The sequence below is a fragment of the Candoia aspera genome, chromosome 8 (assembly GCF_035149785.1).
Source record: "Candoia aspera isolate rCanAsp1 chromosome 8, rCanAsp1.hap2, whole genome shotgun sequence".
Classification (NCBI taxonomy): domain Eukaryota; kingdom Metazoa; phylum Chordata; class Lepidosauria; order Squamata; family Boidae; genus Candoia; species Candoia aspera.
This window is the reverse complement of record NC_086160.1, coordinates 57,123,607-57,137,895: the sequence shown is the minus strand read 5'-3', so window position 1 is coordinate 57,137,895 and position 14,289 is coordinate 57,123,607. Positions and strand designations below refer to the sequence as shown.

Here is a 14,289-nt window from a genome sequence, read left to right as displayed (position 1 = left end):
CCTAACACTGCAAATTCCGTTGTCCAAATATGAAAGAAACCAGAAGATAATGCCCCAAAGACAAGCAGCACTGTGATTATTAATACAATTTTCAAATGCTTTTGAAACAATTAAAGCAGCTACCTCTTTTTTCAAGACTGGATAACTGCTTTGGAAGCTACTCAAGGAGATAACTATTCACTTTGCTGGGAGCAGGTTCTGCAGCAGCCGTGCAGACCTGGGAAAAGACACTGCTTGAAAAGAGGTGCTTTGTCCCTATTCCTGTGCATTCGAAAGCATCTCTTTCAAAGCCCTAGTAATTAACTACTGATGGACACAAATTCTGTTAAACTCAATCAAATTGTTTACACTGCTTACACTAGCTTACCACTGCTAGAAGTCTGTGTTAGGAAACAGTAAAGAAAATAAACTTTATTCTGAAAAGAGAAAACATTTCACCTGAAAATAGAATAGTGCTGTAGAAAATGGTATCTGATACTTTCCAATAATTCATGCAATAGTTTTACCTCTTTGTGGAAGATTTCAAGATCCGATCCAGAGTTTGCTTCTGATAATGCAGTCACCTTTTCCTTTAAACTCATGTTCTCTTCCAAAGCTTTATTCAGCTCGTTTTTTAAATCCTCCATTTGCCTTTCCAACTCCAGACATGATAGCAAGCCTAGAAAAGACAGATTAGGTTCCCATGGCCAAACTTGAGAACAGAAATGAATGCTGACTTGATTGTTCTGTACGCAGGAAGCTACCTTGTGGGGAGCCCAGACTGTCAATGGCTTTTTGGTTTTCATGCATTTTTGCAGCCTTACTTGGAAATACTGGAGATGAAACCTTGGATGAAACCCTTCCACATGAAAAGCAAGGAATCTGTCTTTGAGCTACAGCCCCAGTTCTTATTCTTTGTACATTTCAGCTACAGTGAAATTCCTTGCTAAAGTACAGAGAAATTTATATCCTAAGTTTTGCAAATGACCATGCTGAAAGAAACAGAAAACAATGAAACAACAACAAAAATCACTCTCTGTCATGCACTGCCTACCGCCGAGTAATGCACAGACACTGGTTCAGTTGAAGCAGGCTCTGGTTTATTCATCGGGTAGTGCCAGTAGTAGAAAAAAGCCGAGAGTGACAGGAGCGCGCCGGTGCGGGGTTTAAATACCCCGCGCCGGTCAGCGCCCCCTCACTCGAGGTTACGTCACCCCCCCTTTGTCCAACATGCTGTCTTGCCGGTAGGTGAGGGGTTGCGAGGCCCCGCTGGCGCTCCGGGATCGCCCATCATCGGTTTCCTTATTCATCCGGTGATTGCTGTCAGCTGGGCGATCTCCGTTGCGCTAGCGCTAACAGCTTGGGTGTGCCTCGCGATCCGCTTAGCCATTGTATCTTCTTCTTTCGTCTTTGTGAGTTGATGGCTGCTTATCTTGAGCCCCTTCCCGTTTCCTCGTTATTGTCATGTGTGCCATTGCGCTGATGTCTTCAGCTCAACGGCACTCATGACATACTGCCCCCTGTCCGAATAGTGCCCCCCCCGGCTTTCCGGTTTTTTTACCAGGAGAGCTGTCAAAATGGTGTTTTTTTTGTTTTTTTTTGAATTTCCCGCCGGAGTGTTTTCGCCCCTCCCTTTGTTCCGCCCTCTACCACGTGTCCATCTAGGGTGTGTTCCCAGTGCGCATGCCCCGGTCACACCCTGGGCGTGCGCATGCTCCGGCCACACCCTGCTTGTTTGGCGCAGTTCGGCGAGGAGAGAGGCGTGGCTGGTCGGGTGCTTATCAGCTCCAGGTAGGGCCCTTATTTTTATTCTAAGTGCGTCGCCTTTGTTATGTGTGCTCCTGGGCGTTGCCCCCAGGATGCACTGTTGACTTGATTGCCACTCCCCTGTGGGCCCGGGGCGGGGGGAGGGTGCTGGCGACCGCTTGTCACTGCCTCGTGGGCCCGGGGCGGGGGGGGTGAGTCCCGGGGGGGGGAGGTCCACCCAAGACGCGGGCTTGGGGGGGCCCTTTCCCTTGGGGCACGGTAGGCGGGGGGGCCCGCGGGGGAGGGGGTATGCAGGTGCCGGTTTGCTTGTCTCGCCTTAGGCTTGTCGGGGTACGCCCGGTGAAAAGCCCGGGTCAGGTCAGGCGCGTTAACGTTGTGCGCCGCCACCCATTATAACGGAGCTTTCGCCGTTCTGTCGAGGTGGTCCGCGCTGCTGTCCCACCGCCTGCCTCGCAACGCGTTTCAGGGCAGGCGGGGAGCGTTTCCCGCCGGCTGGTCTGGGTCTACGGCATCCTCTCCCCCCCAGTAGGCATCCCAGCCTTCGTCTGGTGTCGCTGTGGCTCCGGTCATTCGGCGGTGAGGGGGCGGCGGCGGGTTAGGTGGTTTGAGGCTAGTTTTCGGGGCGGGTTTGGGCACACTAGCCGGCGGTCGGTTGGCGAAGCAATCTGCCGTCTTGTGCCCCAGTTTTCCACACCTCCCGCAGGGCCCGCGATTAAATTTCTTCCTTGGGTATGTGGGACCGGCCGTCCCCACGTGTGGCGCGGGTACCTTTGGGCAGGTGTTGGTCGTGTCTTCCGTCATTGCCATGAGGAAGGTGCGGTGCGCGTGTTCTGCTTTCCCCGCGAGGTGGATCCAACCGTGTAGAGTCTCCGGGTCGTCCCGGTAGAGGGCCCATTGGAGTACGTCGCGGTTGAGCCCCCTTTTGAACATTTCCAGCAGGGTGGTCTCGGACCAGTCGTTGATCTTCCCTGCGAGGGCTTTGAACTCGAGGGCGTAGTCCGGGACAGTGCGTGCGCCCTGTTTGAGTCTTTGGAGTGCGCTCTTCGCCCTCACTTTGGCTAGTGGGTCCTCAAAGTAGCTCTTCATCTCGGTGATGAAGGCGTGGAAGTTGGCGAGGGCGGGGGAGCTGGACTCGTACAGTTGGACGTACCAGTCCGCCGCCCGGTCTTGTAGTTTGATCGCCACGGCTGCGATCTTGTCCGCTTCGGAGTCATAGGAGTGTCCGTGCCTCCCCATGAACTCCCTGGCGTTCGTAATAAAGAACGACAGTTTCGCGGGGTTCCCATCAAAGAAGATGGGGAAGTCCTTTGGGACCCGGGCGTTTTGTGAGCCCCCTCCTCTCACTTCCCGGCCTGTGGCGTCGTCCGCCTGGGCCGTTTGTTGACCATCATCTGGCCCGTGGGAGTGCGGCGCCTCGCTCGGGGTGTGGACCTGTGCGGGGACGTCGTTGGGCGGCGCAGGGGACATCAACAATTGAAGCATGGTCCGGAGTTCCTTCAGTTGGGTCTCCATGGCCGCGAGTCTAGCTTGTGCGTCCCCGTCCGCAATCCGCGCCGCCGCTGGGGCCGGTTCCATCGGTGTGTCGGCGGGGGTGGGTCGCCGGTGGGGTTCAGGCACTCCCGTCCGTTGGCCCGCTTCCTCCGCCGTCGGCTGGGTTGCGTCTTCATCCTCCCCCGTGCTTACCGCCATTGGGCTGCCACTCCACGCCCGTGGCTGGGGTGCGATGTGGGGCGCGGGGTTCTCCGCTGGTCTCGGGAGGTATGTTGCTCCCTCCCGTGGCCGGGTTGCCTCCGTCGCCATCTCCCCTTGGGGTTGGAGCTGAGGCTCGGGTTGGGCCGGGTGGGTGTCCATGGCTCCGGGAGTCCGCGGTGCCTCTTGTCTCGATCGGTCCTCCTCTGCTTCTTGCCGTACGGCTCGCCCCCCTTGTCCGCGTCGCGCCGGCCTCATCGTTCCTGGTCTTCTCGCCGTCTACTCCTCCCGCGGCTCGTTGTTGTCTGGTGGGGCTCGGCGAGGCTGAGTTTGTGACTCTCAGCTTTATGTCATGCACTGCCTACCGCCGAGTAATGCACAGACACTGGTTCAATTGAAGCAGGCTCTGGTTTATTCATCGGGTAGTGCCAGTAGTAGAAAAAAGCTGAGAGTGACAGGAGCGCGCCGGTGCGGGGTTTAAATACCCCGCGCCGGTCAGCGCCCCCTCACTCGAGGTTACGTCACCCCCCCCTTTGTCCAACATGCTGTCTTGCCGGTAGGTGAGGGGTTGCGAGGCCCCGCTGGCGCTCCGGGATCGCCCATCATCGGTTTCCTTATTCATCCGGTGATTGCTGTCAGCTGGGCGATCTCCGTTGCGCTAGCGCTAACAGCTTGGGTGTGCCTCGCGATCCGCTTAGCCATTGTATCTTCTTCTTTCGTCTTTGTGAGTTGATGGCTGCTTATCTTGAGCCCCTTCCCGTTTCCTCGTTATTGTCATGTGTGCCATTGCGCTGATGTCTTCAGCTCAACGGCACTCATGACACTCTCCCTTGCATCCTTGAAAAGCAAAGTTTTGCTGCTTCCTACAGTCCGGCTTATTTCCTCTCAGCTATGCAGTTTCCTTTCTCCTTTTGAGCTTCACTCCCTTTCTACTGTTCTGACTTCTAATTTTTAAAGCTATCTTTACATTTTGAAACCAAACAGCAGCAGTTATATTCTTTTTGTTAAGCACAGGAAGGCAGGTACAAAGTGGATGCTGGCATCCTTCCTGCATACAACCCCTTTTAGGAGGAAAAATAACTTAGGATATTTTTCACTGCAACTGCTGGTTCTGTTGACAGAGGTAACTGCATCCAAATTAAATGTTTCTATGAGGTGCATGAAAACCTATATAGTATAATATATTTGATAAACTTTAAAATGCCACGAAACCATTTCCTGGTTTTGTTATAAAAGGCCAAGATATCTACTTCATTAGATTTTTAAAAATCTCACTTTGGAAGTGGGGTGGGGGGGAAGAGGCACAAACTGTGCACAAGAACATACTTCTCAAAAGCCTTCCTGAAACACTGGAGCTTAATTTAGGGCAATCTTCTCCAACCTGATGTACTCTCCAGATGTACTTGGACTACAACTCCCAGAATTCCTATCAGCATGCTACTGACCTTAGGTCATAGAACCTTCTCAGCGTTTAGAACAAACCCGGATTTTGTAAAGGACAGGCGGCTCCTGTGAACAGTACCTTTTGAATCATTAATTTTCACAAGTGATGCCAGCTTTGCATTTTCTTGCAAGAAGTATTGCAATTCTTTCTGCAGATCAGACTGCATTTTTTTATAGGTGACTTTTCCAGCTTCCAACTGGCTCTTGTAGCATCCAAGATCTTTTTCCATTTGAGTGTAAGTATCTGAGAGCTGGTTCTGTGTGGGAATAAGTTAACATAGTATTATTCTACCCATGAACATCCAAGTGCAAATTTGCAATATACAGCAAGCTTGTATACAGTGGAGTCCTTGCTTGTACACCTGAGGGCCGTGAGCATAGCAGTTCTGTGCCCTCCCCTTTGCAGCTTATAGGAAAACCATCTCAGGCAGCATTGCCTCACCCCCCAGAAACAGTCACTAGATTCCTTCTAGGAAACCGGCATAATCTACGAGATGAGATCTAAAACTTAAATCTCTACTGCACTAAGCTTCTTAAAGTTTTTATCTTCTGCTGCATCTACATCAGCTCCTGAGGGAAGATGCCCCAAGTTATTTATCAGTTCACTTGCCATTTACATAGCAGCCTTCTAATGAGAAACAGATAGCCACTTTACAAACAAACCTGTGCTGGAGTTCTGAAGGTTTGTTTTTAAACGAACTGATTTTCAGCAGTTAATGCTACTAATGTTTATTTTTTTTACCATTTTTTCTTTTAGTGCTAGATTTTCACTTCGGAGGCATGCAGATTCCTTCTTGGCATCCAGGGCAACTGCTTCAGCATCTCTAAGAGACTGCTTTAACTGCTGCATTTCATCCAAGTTTTTGCTTGGAGTTTGCTGCAAGAATGAAGATTATAATAGTGTGGTATAAGTATAGATAAATATTCTAGGAATCAAGGAAAAATGAAAACTAATTCTTTTGTAAGGTTGGTGTGTCATGGCCAGGAAAGTCAAGGCAGACGATTAATAAATCTATTTTTGTGGCCTCCACATCATGATGAATTTCAATTATCCAAAAAGAGAGGTAAAGCGTATATATTATACCTTGCTGGCTCCATTTTGCCACTTCAGTTATCTCAAAACAGGGCAAAAATATCAGCAAAATAGTTATGGGTCACCTCTACAACTTTGAAAGCTGAAATTACTTTAGAAGTGCATCATCCAGCCATAAAAATATGTTAACCCATGCTTCATATTTATATGAAAAAATAACATAGAAGATTTGTAGAGAATTTTCTGCCCAAAAATGTTGTATATTTACAAAGTTGTCCCAGGACTGCTAAGTGGACAATGAATGCTGACCATTGGTAATACTGGCTCTAATGGCTGCTTGGAAAATGCAGTAGATGTTTCTCTGTGACTGGGTTTAGACATTATGATAAACCATGATTTTCTTAATCATGGTTTGCTAAATAAGGAACAATTTGCTAGGTTCACACAATATGCTAATCCCAAACCAAACAAATCATATTAGAGTTTAGCACAGTCTCTCTGTGTGAATCAGGCCAATGAGGGAATAACAACATGAGAATCTGCATCTCTCTCCATCCATCTAGCATTCTCCACTCACTCAGGGAAACTGTGAAGATACGTCAAACTGACTACAGCCCTTATTAACAACTTGTGGACCTCTTCCACAAAATTACTCTGCATTGTGAAGAAACAAGTGTTACTTGATAGAATAGAGAAGGCAACAGGGAAGTAACTACCATTCTATGTAGCTGCTCCTCAGAAGAATTTTCACTAGTATGGACTGGATTTAAACTTCAAGCACACAAATATATGCTTTTAATGGATTATTTAATTAATACAATATTAATTAAGACGATTTAGGCTTACTACTAAAATGGTCACATCTCTTTTCTCTCTTTCTAACTCTTCTACAAGGCTTTTAAGCTTCTCAGTGTGTTCTTCCAATGCTTTGATTCTCTCCTCTTGTTCCTTGTACTGCATGTCTCTTGACTTTATTTCTTGCTATAAAACAAACAAAAAAGGTGTATCTCAAGTGCATTCAAGGTGCTATACTAAATACAGAAGAATTGTCTCCATTCATACCACCATTCCGTATTATTACAAGCAAGGCAGCCATCACCACCAGCTCACCTGAAGGTCTTGATTGTATATTTCTGCATTTGAAATTATAGCCTTTAAGTTGGAAATTTCATGCATTAGTTGCATCTGTGGAGCAAGTGAAGCAAATAGCATAGCAGTTATGAAGCATCCATCAGCTTAGTTTACCTGCCATCACCATCAGAAAGATAAGTAGCCTTTGCATTAAAAGATTCTGTTAGACCCAGTCAGTTTTAGATAAGCATCTAGCTGTTACTGAGGAAAGTAGTTTATGCATTTCTTAAACTGGAGAAAAATTCTAGGAAACAAAATCTCAACATCTGGTTAGTAACCAAGTGGCTAGGTTTGTACATGGCGCTGTGCAATAATGACTTGGTTCACACATAACACTAAGCCAAAATTAAATAAGCCATGTTTTGGCTCATCTCAAACTTAATCACTGTGGTACATAAACCATGGCTTAGTGTATTATGCGTACTTAACTCAAAAGCAAAGCTTAGCTTTGCAAGATATGTGAATCCAGTCATTGTTTATTACTTCTCGGTCTTACAAAATAGAATGCCTTGGTTGCAAGGTTAATATTTCACTGTTGTTCACAAGAAGTTTAATTCCTCTTTCTGGTACACTTCGGCTTACTGAATTAGTATATTTATATCCCACCTTCCTTTCATAATTGAAATTAAGCGAGAGAATGCATATTCCCAAGTGATCCTTGAATAGGATGCAGAGCAAGGTCGTAAAGCCATATGCCTTTAAACCTCTTTTCCCTAACCAGGTACCCTCCAGATAACGCTTTAACCCCCAGAATTCTTATCTAGCACTGCCTTCAGATGTGTTGGTGGGGAAATCCGGGAACTGAAGTCCAACACAATTGGAATGCACTAGATGTGTGGATAGCCAAGCTATATTTACACTAAGACATGTTTCCCAAGAAAAGAAAAAAAGATTTCACTAGGATAATTTTCAGTACAATAAAATTAGTACAATCCAAATAATGAAGCCAAGATAGAAATACTCCTGATTGGATACTTCATCTGATGAATGTGATGCTTCTCTAATTCTGGATGGGATTTTACTCCTACCTAAAAGATCAGGCTCACATCAAGAGATGCTATTTAGTTTATATAACTGATTATTTGTGGCTCTTCAAGACAGAAAAAGGTACAAATATAAGGCATAGTAATAAAAACTTAAAACAATTTGTTTGAAGGAGGAGAAAATGGTACAGCTGAACATCAAAAGCTTTTTGATATTACACATTTGCACTTTTTCTGATTTTACTCTTGCTACTGTTAATGATGACTTAAATGTCATCACCCTGAATGTTCTCAGTATGGAAATTGAAATATACAATATTCTGCAATTGTATCAAACCTAAAAAAAATTGGCACTGGAATTTCCAGTGAGTTTAAACTATAGTTGAATGAAACATAATTTTCTATGTTCTCAAGTAACGGCAGTGGCATTTAGTCCGTTTGCAATTCACAATGAAGGTATGTCTTTAAAACTTATGGAAATGTTGCATTTCCACACATACAATCCCTTTTTCTCACCTCCTGCTCTTCAGAGGCCTCTTTCTCAAGGGCCTCAAACTCATTGGTTGACATTTTCTCACGCAGCTCTGTGAGTTCATAGGCCAGCTGTTCTTTCTCCAAGTACAGAGTATCTAGTTTTGCTTTTATGGCTTGCTGTTCAGTGACAGCATTATCCTAGACAAGAAAGGAATGGAGGAAGTCACATCTTTTACCCATAGCTTCTGGTTGAATATCCTGCACCCCACCAAAATGACTCACCCTTTCTTCTAAAAGGCTTTGGCAAAACTGAATTGACTCAGTAGAGTGTTTAGGACTCTAGAACAAAAACATTTTAGTGGGCAACAGAATTCTTCTACTTTGCAAAATATCAAGCAGTCTAATGGAAGCTCAAAAATGATGTTGCTTAAAACCATTCTTCATTATCAAATTAAGTTCTCAGTTGGAAGAAAGCTCATTCATTACATTTAATAATGTGGACTTAATGTTTGTTCATTTTATTGGATTTGTACACTGCTGAATCATCTAGACATAGTTGGGAATGAAAGTAATTAGAAAAAGGAAAACCCGTTCCCTTTCTTCCCTGAAGTTTTACAAGGAGACTAAGACACCACTGACATAAAAAAGAGGTGGTGGGGTAGACACAGTTTTCCACAGGCAACATTTTCCCTAATTTCCAGTTCTACCCCTCTGAACCATGTTTGCCCACTGCATGGGAAAAATTGGGCTAACAAGAGATCCAATCCTTTTGGCAAATTCTTCTTTGTATTCTCGTCAGTCCATAATACTTACAAAGTTTATTTCAGATCCTGGGATCCATTCTTCCTCAGGTGTTACAACACTGGCTGTCATGCACTGATCATCATATTCTGAGAATTCCGAGGAGACAGCTAAGAATTAAAAATAGCCCCACCCCAATGTAAAATTAAACGGAAAGGGAAATTCTATGGAACATTTTTAGAGAAAAAGCTTTTGAGAATAGCTACTTTTGGTCTCCTCAAGTGTCACCAAGTGGCAACCATTCCATTAGATTCTCTAAATTGTTTTTATACCAGCTAACTGAACTTTAAGCAGCCTGAGCTTGCTTTTTTCCTTGCCCCTCCCTGTTTGATTTGGATGCATGCTTAACTCTGTGAAGTGGCTTCTGTCCTAGTGAACAATACAGATTTTATATTAGCTATGCCATGCTGAGTGCCTTGGACATAAGCACCGGCTAGATCAATAGGTTTAGACAGTCAGATCTTTCCAGTCCCTGGAGTCTGCTGCCAGATTCAGATTTTCTTCGGAGCAACTAAGAGAGAAGCTGAACTTGGTATAGGTAGTCCTCATTTAACAATGCTAATTGAGATCCTGCTGTTAAGCAACATGGTCATAAGTCAAAAAACCCATTTGACCGCACTGCTTAGCAATGGCAGTTCCAGCAGTCCCAACTGCTATTGTTATGCGAGGACCACACGGGTCATTAACTGAGGACCTCATGTGACACAACTTCCGACTTTCTGCCAGCTTCCCTGTTGAATTTGCTTGTAGGAAGCTGTCAGGGAAGGTCACAAATCACGATTACGTGACTGAGGGAATGCTGTGACAGCCATAAATATGAGGTCCAGTTATAACTACCACTTGTTCAGCACCGTTGTAAGTTTGAATGGTTGCTGAATGAGTGGTTGTTAAATGAGGACCACCTGTAATTAAAGTCAGGAACTTCATCCTTCACAGTCCCTCTCATATCTAACAGAAGCCAACAGTATCAGGTAATTAACATGTAGGTTAAGCACACCTTCTAAAGAGGCATATGGGTCTCACTTACTATTAGCAATTTTCTACAAATGGCAAATCTTGGTTTGCCACAAGCTACAATTAATTGGTATATTCCTTTTAGGATACTGGATTCCATTAAAATATTTTCTTAGGAAAAGAACTTACATTCTTCCATCTCTGTGAGAGAAGATAAAGAAGCTTTAAAGCGTTTGGCTCTACCAGGAAAGTCTTCCAAGAAAAAAGTCCCTCCATCTTGGCTTACTGCTCCAGGAGCCCAGGTCACACGCCTCTTCTTTTTAGCCTTAAAATAAAAATAAAAATAAACACACACAACAATATGTCAGTCAGCCTTTCCCACCCTCCAAACATGGTGGGATTTCTTAGCCAGCATGCAGATTGAGGAATTCTAAGACGTGCAGTCTTAATACACCTGGAGTGTACCAATCTGAGAAAAGTTGATATAAAAATGAACTGAGATTTGTTCTCTGTAGAGACAGAAGCTCTAATGGAAACTAGGGTTGGAGTTCTAGAAAAATTATTGGCAATGTTAATTTTGAAGTAAACTTTGACAGGTAAGGTGTAGAGTAGAGTCTTCCATAAATGTTAACAGCATCTATCATTATGACCCACTAATTTTAATTTAGAACAGGCTGACAAGCCATGCTAAAGTTTTGTCCAGAGGTAATACTATGCTATTAGGATAAGCCTGATTAGCACAGATAGAGTTCTGACCAACATGATGACCTGCCAATGGAAGACAAGTTTTCATAAAGACACCAGAAGTTGAGTTTGATTTAGAGGAGACTTTACTACTTTCTCTAACAGTAATTGCAGAACCATCAAAAAATGCCATTTCATACAACAACAACCACTTCTTTTATCCCCAAGATGGGAATAAAGACTCTCCATGTTTTTGCTATTCCAATGTCTAAATCACCAGTGCCTTAAAACATCTCTCAGGTTTTATGCATCAATTTTCATTTATTCTGAACTACACTGGAGGCGCTTTTAGAATTTAAAAGATCTGGAATTTAAGAAATGCTATTTGTTTTGAACTTTATCTTATTTCTTGCATCAGCAACCTATGGCTTGTCCAATCAAATATATTTCTCATATCATAAATGCAACCATTCATCCTTGGAGCCTTGCTTGCTTGCTTGCTTGATTTAAAAGGTTCGTATGGCTGCCCATCTGAAAACACAACTCTGGGTGGCCCACAACAATAAAACCCAGATCTACAAAAACCATAAAACATAATGCCAAAACAAAACCTGGCCCCTCAATCATCCCTTGGGATGCCCGACAACTGACTCCAGACATACTCACTGTATTCTAGTGCCTGGGGAAAAAGCCAAGTCTTGATGGCCTTTCAAAAGGCTAAAAGAATGGGGGCCTTTATGTTTATTTTTACATAAACCCTGCCCACTCTCCCAAACGTAACAATTTCAAGACATGCAGCAAACGTGTCCTCTAATATTCTGCAAGATTTAATTTTCATACTCACTTTTAGCTCCCGTTCTTGCAAAAAAGAGGATGCCGTCACTAGCATCTCTGTCAGTGCTCTTATCCTGTCTTGCTGCTGTTTCTGAACAGAATTCTTCTCTTCCAAGAGTTGTGTTAACTGATCTTTGGTATGAGAATGTGATGAAACCTAAAACGAAAGATACCAGTGCTGATTATCAAATGGAATTTTGGTTCTGCAAGGAAATCAGTATGAACTATTTGAACATTATCATTCATACTACATGGTAGTTACTTGAGACTGCAATCGTATTATTTGTGGAAGGATGTCCTAGGCACCAGAGGATATTTTTGACTTCTTCAGATGGAGTTCATTGAAAGATCAGTCACTTTCAAAGTCAAGACAAATGTTGGATCCAGTGGATCAACACCCTCCTGCTCCCCAGTCTTCCCAACAAAGAGGAAAATCTATCCTAGCCTTGAAATTGACATGGCTTTTCTCTCTGATTTTAAGTCTCTAGAGGGGAAATAAAAAGAATTAGCTACAGATTACTAAAACATAAGAAGCTTCTCCCTTCTTTTGTAGCTGTCATGAGTCCACAGGTTTTGGGGTTCTTCCAAATTACTCTGTCCAGGTCTTTGATGGTTCTAGAAATTTCTGTTCACAGCCTAAATCTGCTCCTGTTCCTAGATGCAATTTTTTCAGTTTTTCAATTTGTCCTAATACTTTTGCCAGATTCAGCTGAAATGGAGGCAGTACCTAAATTTACAAGATTAATCATAGTCAGTTCACTTGGAAGGCAATGAAGCTCAGAGTTTGAAAGTTTGTAACTTGCACCATTCAAGAAATTGGGCAGACAACTTATGATTTTTAAGAACAGGAATACTTTCAAGGGGCATGCGTCCAGCTTGGATTTGGTCTGTTGGCCTGGGATTCCCCCACCCCATTTAGGCTAGGCAACTTACTTCTTCCAGTCGGCGTTTCAAATCTTCTATTTCCTTACGGTACCTCTTTAGAAGGGCATCATCATCAAGAACCTCATTGACTTTGGGGGTATTCTTCATCTTTTTAGCTGTACTAGCAAACTAGAAGCGATAAAATAAGTGGAGAAAATCAGTTTAGTAGAAACCAGAATGAAACATTTTTAAATCTTGTTCAGTTAAAATCATAAACTGAAAACATGCTATTCTTACGGGATATTTCTGCTATAATACATACTTTTTTCTTTATGGAGAGTTTTTTTTCCCTATGATAGCAGTTTGTGCAAACAGAAAATGGAGAAATAGGTAAGAACAATGGGAGGCTACTTCTGTCATTTGATGATTTACTATATAAGAATTCCAAGACAGGATCAGCCAATAGTTCATCAGACTAGTTCATAGTCTGGCATCCAGAAGGCCACAAGTTCCCACCCAACCCCACTCTTAAGTTTAAGTCCTTGTATGAACAGATTCAGTACATAGGGCTCAGATACCCCAAAGGATATTTTTCAGCTATCTGCCTCTAAGGATTAGCAATACAACCTCTAAGAGCTTCAAAATCAATGACTTGTTGTGATGCTAAAATTGGAAGATTAAAAAAAATAAACGTTAGTAGAAGATGTTCACTTATGGTTTTCTACATAGCACAATAGTTGAGTAGAATATATGAAGAATAATTATGGCACCTAGTCTTGAAGTGATTACTGCTGTTTGCACTTTTCAGCTTGTGATGCCCAAAATGTTCTTTTAGCAAGAACATTTAAAAATTACCTGTAGTGTGCTAAGAGTTTCTTCCAATGATACTGGAGTAATTGTACATATGATAACAGTCTTAGCATTTCCACCCAAGGAGTTCTGGAGAATTCTTGTTAGTTTGCTGTCCCTGTAATTGATAAAGCCTCTGGTCCAAAGGGATGAGAGAAGGAAGAATAAGAATAAAATATTACATATGAGGCTGAGGGAAAATGGGTTCAACAGCCAACTCATTATCCTTAGGACAAAGTGAGAACACTAATCAGGGCAATAATAAAACTATCTAGATGAAAAAATGTGAAAAAAGATGCATATTAAAAATTAAAGTCTGGAAAAAAGGAGATTCAGAACTCATCAACCTTCTGCTGCTCTAGTTCAAACAGGAAGTTATTATTTTTTTCTTACCCGGACTGATCATCACAAAGTTTCTTGATAACTTGGCCCAGGATGAAGAGGCTCCGGTTAATATTACACCCTTCTTTAAGTCGAATCCCTAAGCATATACATAATAAACACCATCTCAGACTTTCTTGTATTGATTTAAGGCAACATAAATAAATTCTCATTTTAAGGCCATATGAAGAATTGTGCTGAATCAAATATACAGCCTACGTAGTCCAGCATTTTTTAAACAACTAATCAACTGGATCATTTTTGTCCTGACTCCCAGGAAACACTCTGAGACAGGGAACTGTTCTCTAATGTTTTATTGCTAATACATAACAGTAATCCTAACAAACTGAACAAGCGTGGGAAAACCCAGCCATATAAACCCCGCAGGTTAAGGCGGTCCCAATCTGTGCCTCTTGGAATGGC

General features: G+C 43.3%; 1 protein-coding gene across 1 annotated transcript in view; it reads right to left on the bottom strand.

The window, feature by feature from the left end:
• Positions 1 to 14,289, bottom strand: part of CENPE (centromere protein E) — a 61,996-nt gene that overhangs the window by 35,375 nt on the left and 12,332 nt on the right. Inside the window, exons 9-21 of the mRNA XM_063310732.1 lie at positions 13,879 to 13,966; positions 13,492 to 13,621; positions 12,706 to 12,825; positions 11,783 to 11,929; positions 10,444 to 10,579; positions 9,313 to 9,410; positions 8,782 to 8,838; positions 8,542 to 8,697; positions 7,022 to 7,096; positions 6,758 to 6,892; positions 5,621 to 5,755; positions 4,958 to 5,135; positions 507 to 658 (exon numbers count right to left, since the gene is read on the bottom strand). Of these exons, the coding sequence (XP_063166802.1) occupies positions 507 to 658; positions 4,958 to 5,135; positions 5,621 to 5,755; positions 6,758 to 6,892; positions 7,022 to 7,096; positions 8,542 to 8,697; positions 8,782 to 8,838; positions 9,313 to 9,410; positions 10,444 to 10,579; positions 11,783 to 11,929; positions 12,706 to 12,825; positions 13,492 to 13,621; positions 13,879 to 13,966 (1,607 nt within the window). The remainder of the gene's footprint in view (positions 1 to 506; positions 659 to 4,957; positions 5,136 to 5,620; positions 5,756 to 6,757; positions 6,893 to 7,021; positions 7,097 to 8,541; positions 8,698 to 8,781; positions 8,839 to 9,312; positions 9,411 to 10,443; positions 10,580 to 11,782; positions 11,930 to 12,705; positions 12,826 to 13,491; positions 13,622 to 13,878; positions 13,967 to 14,289) is intronic.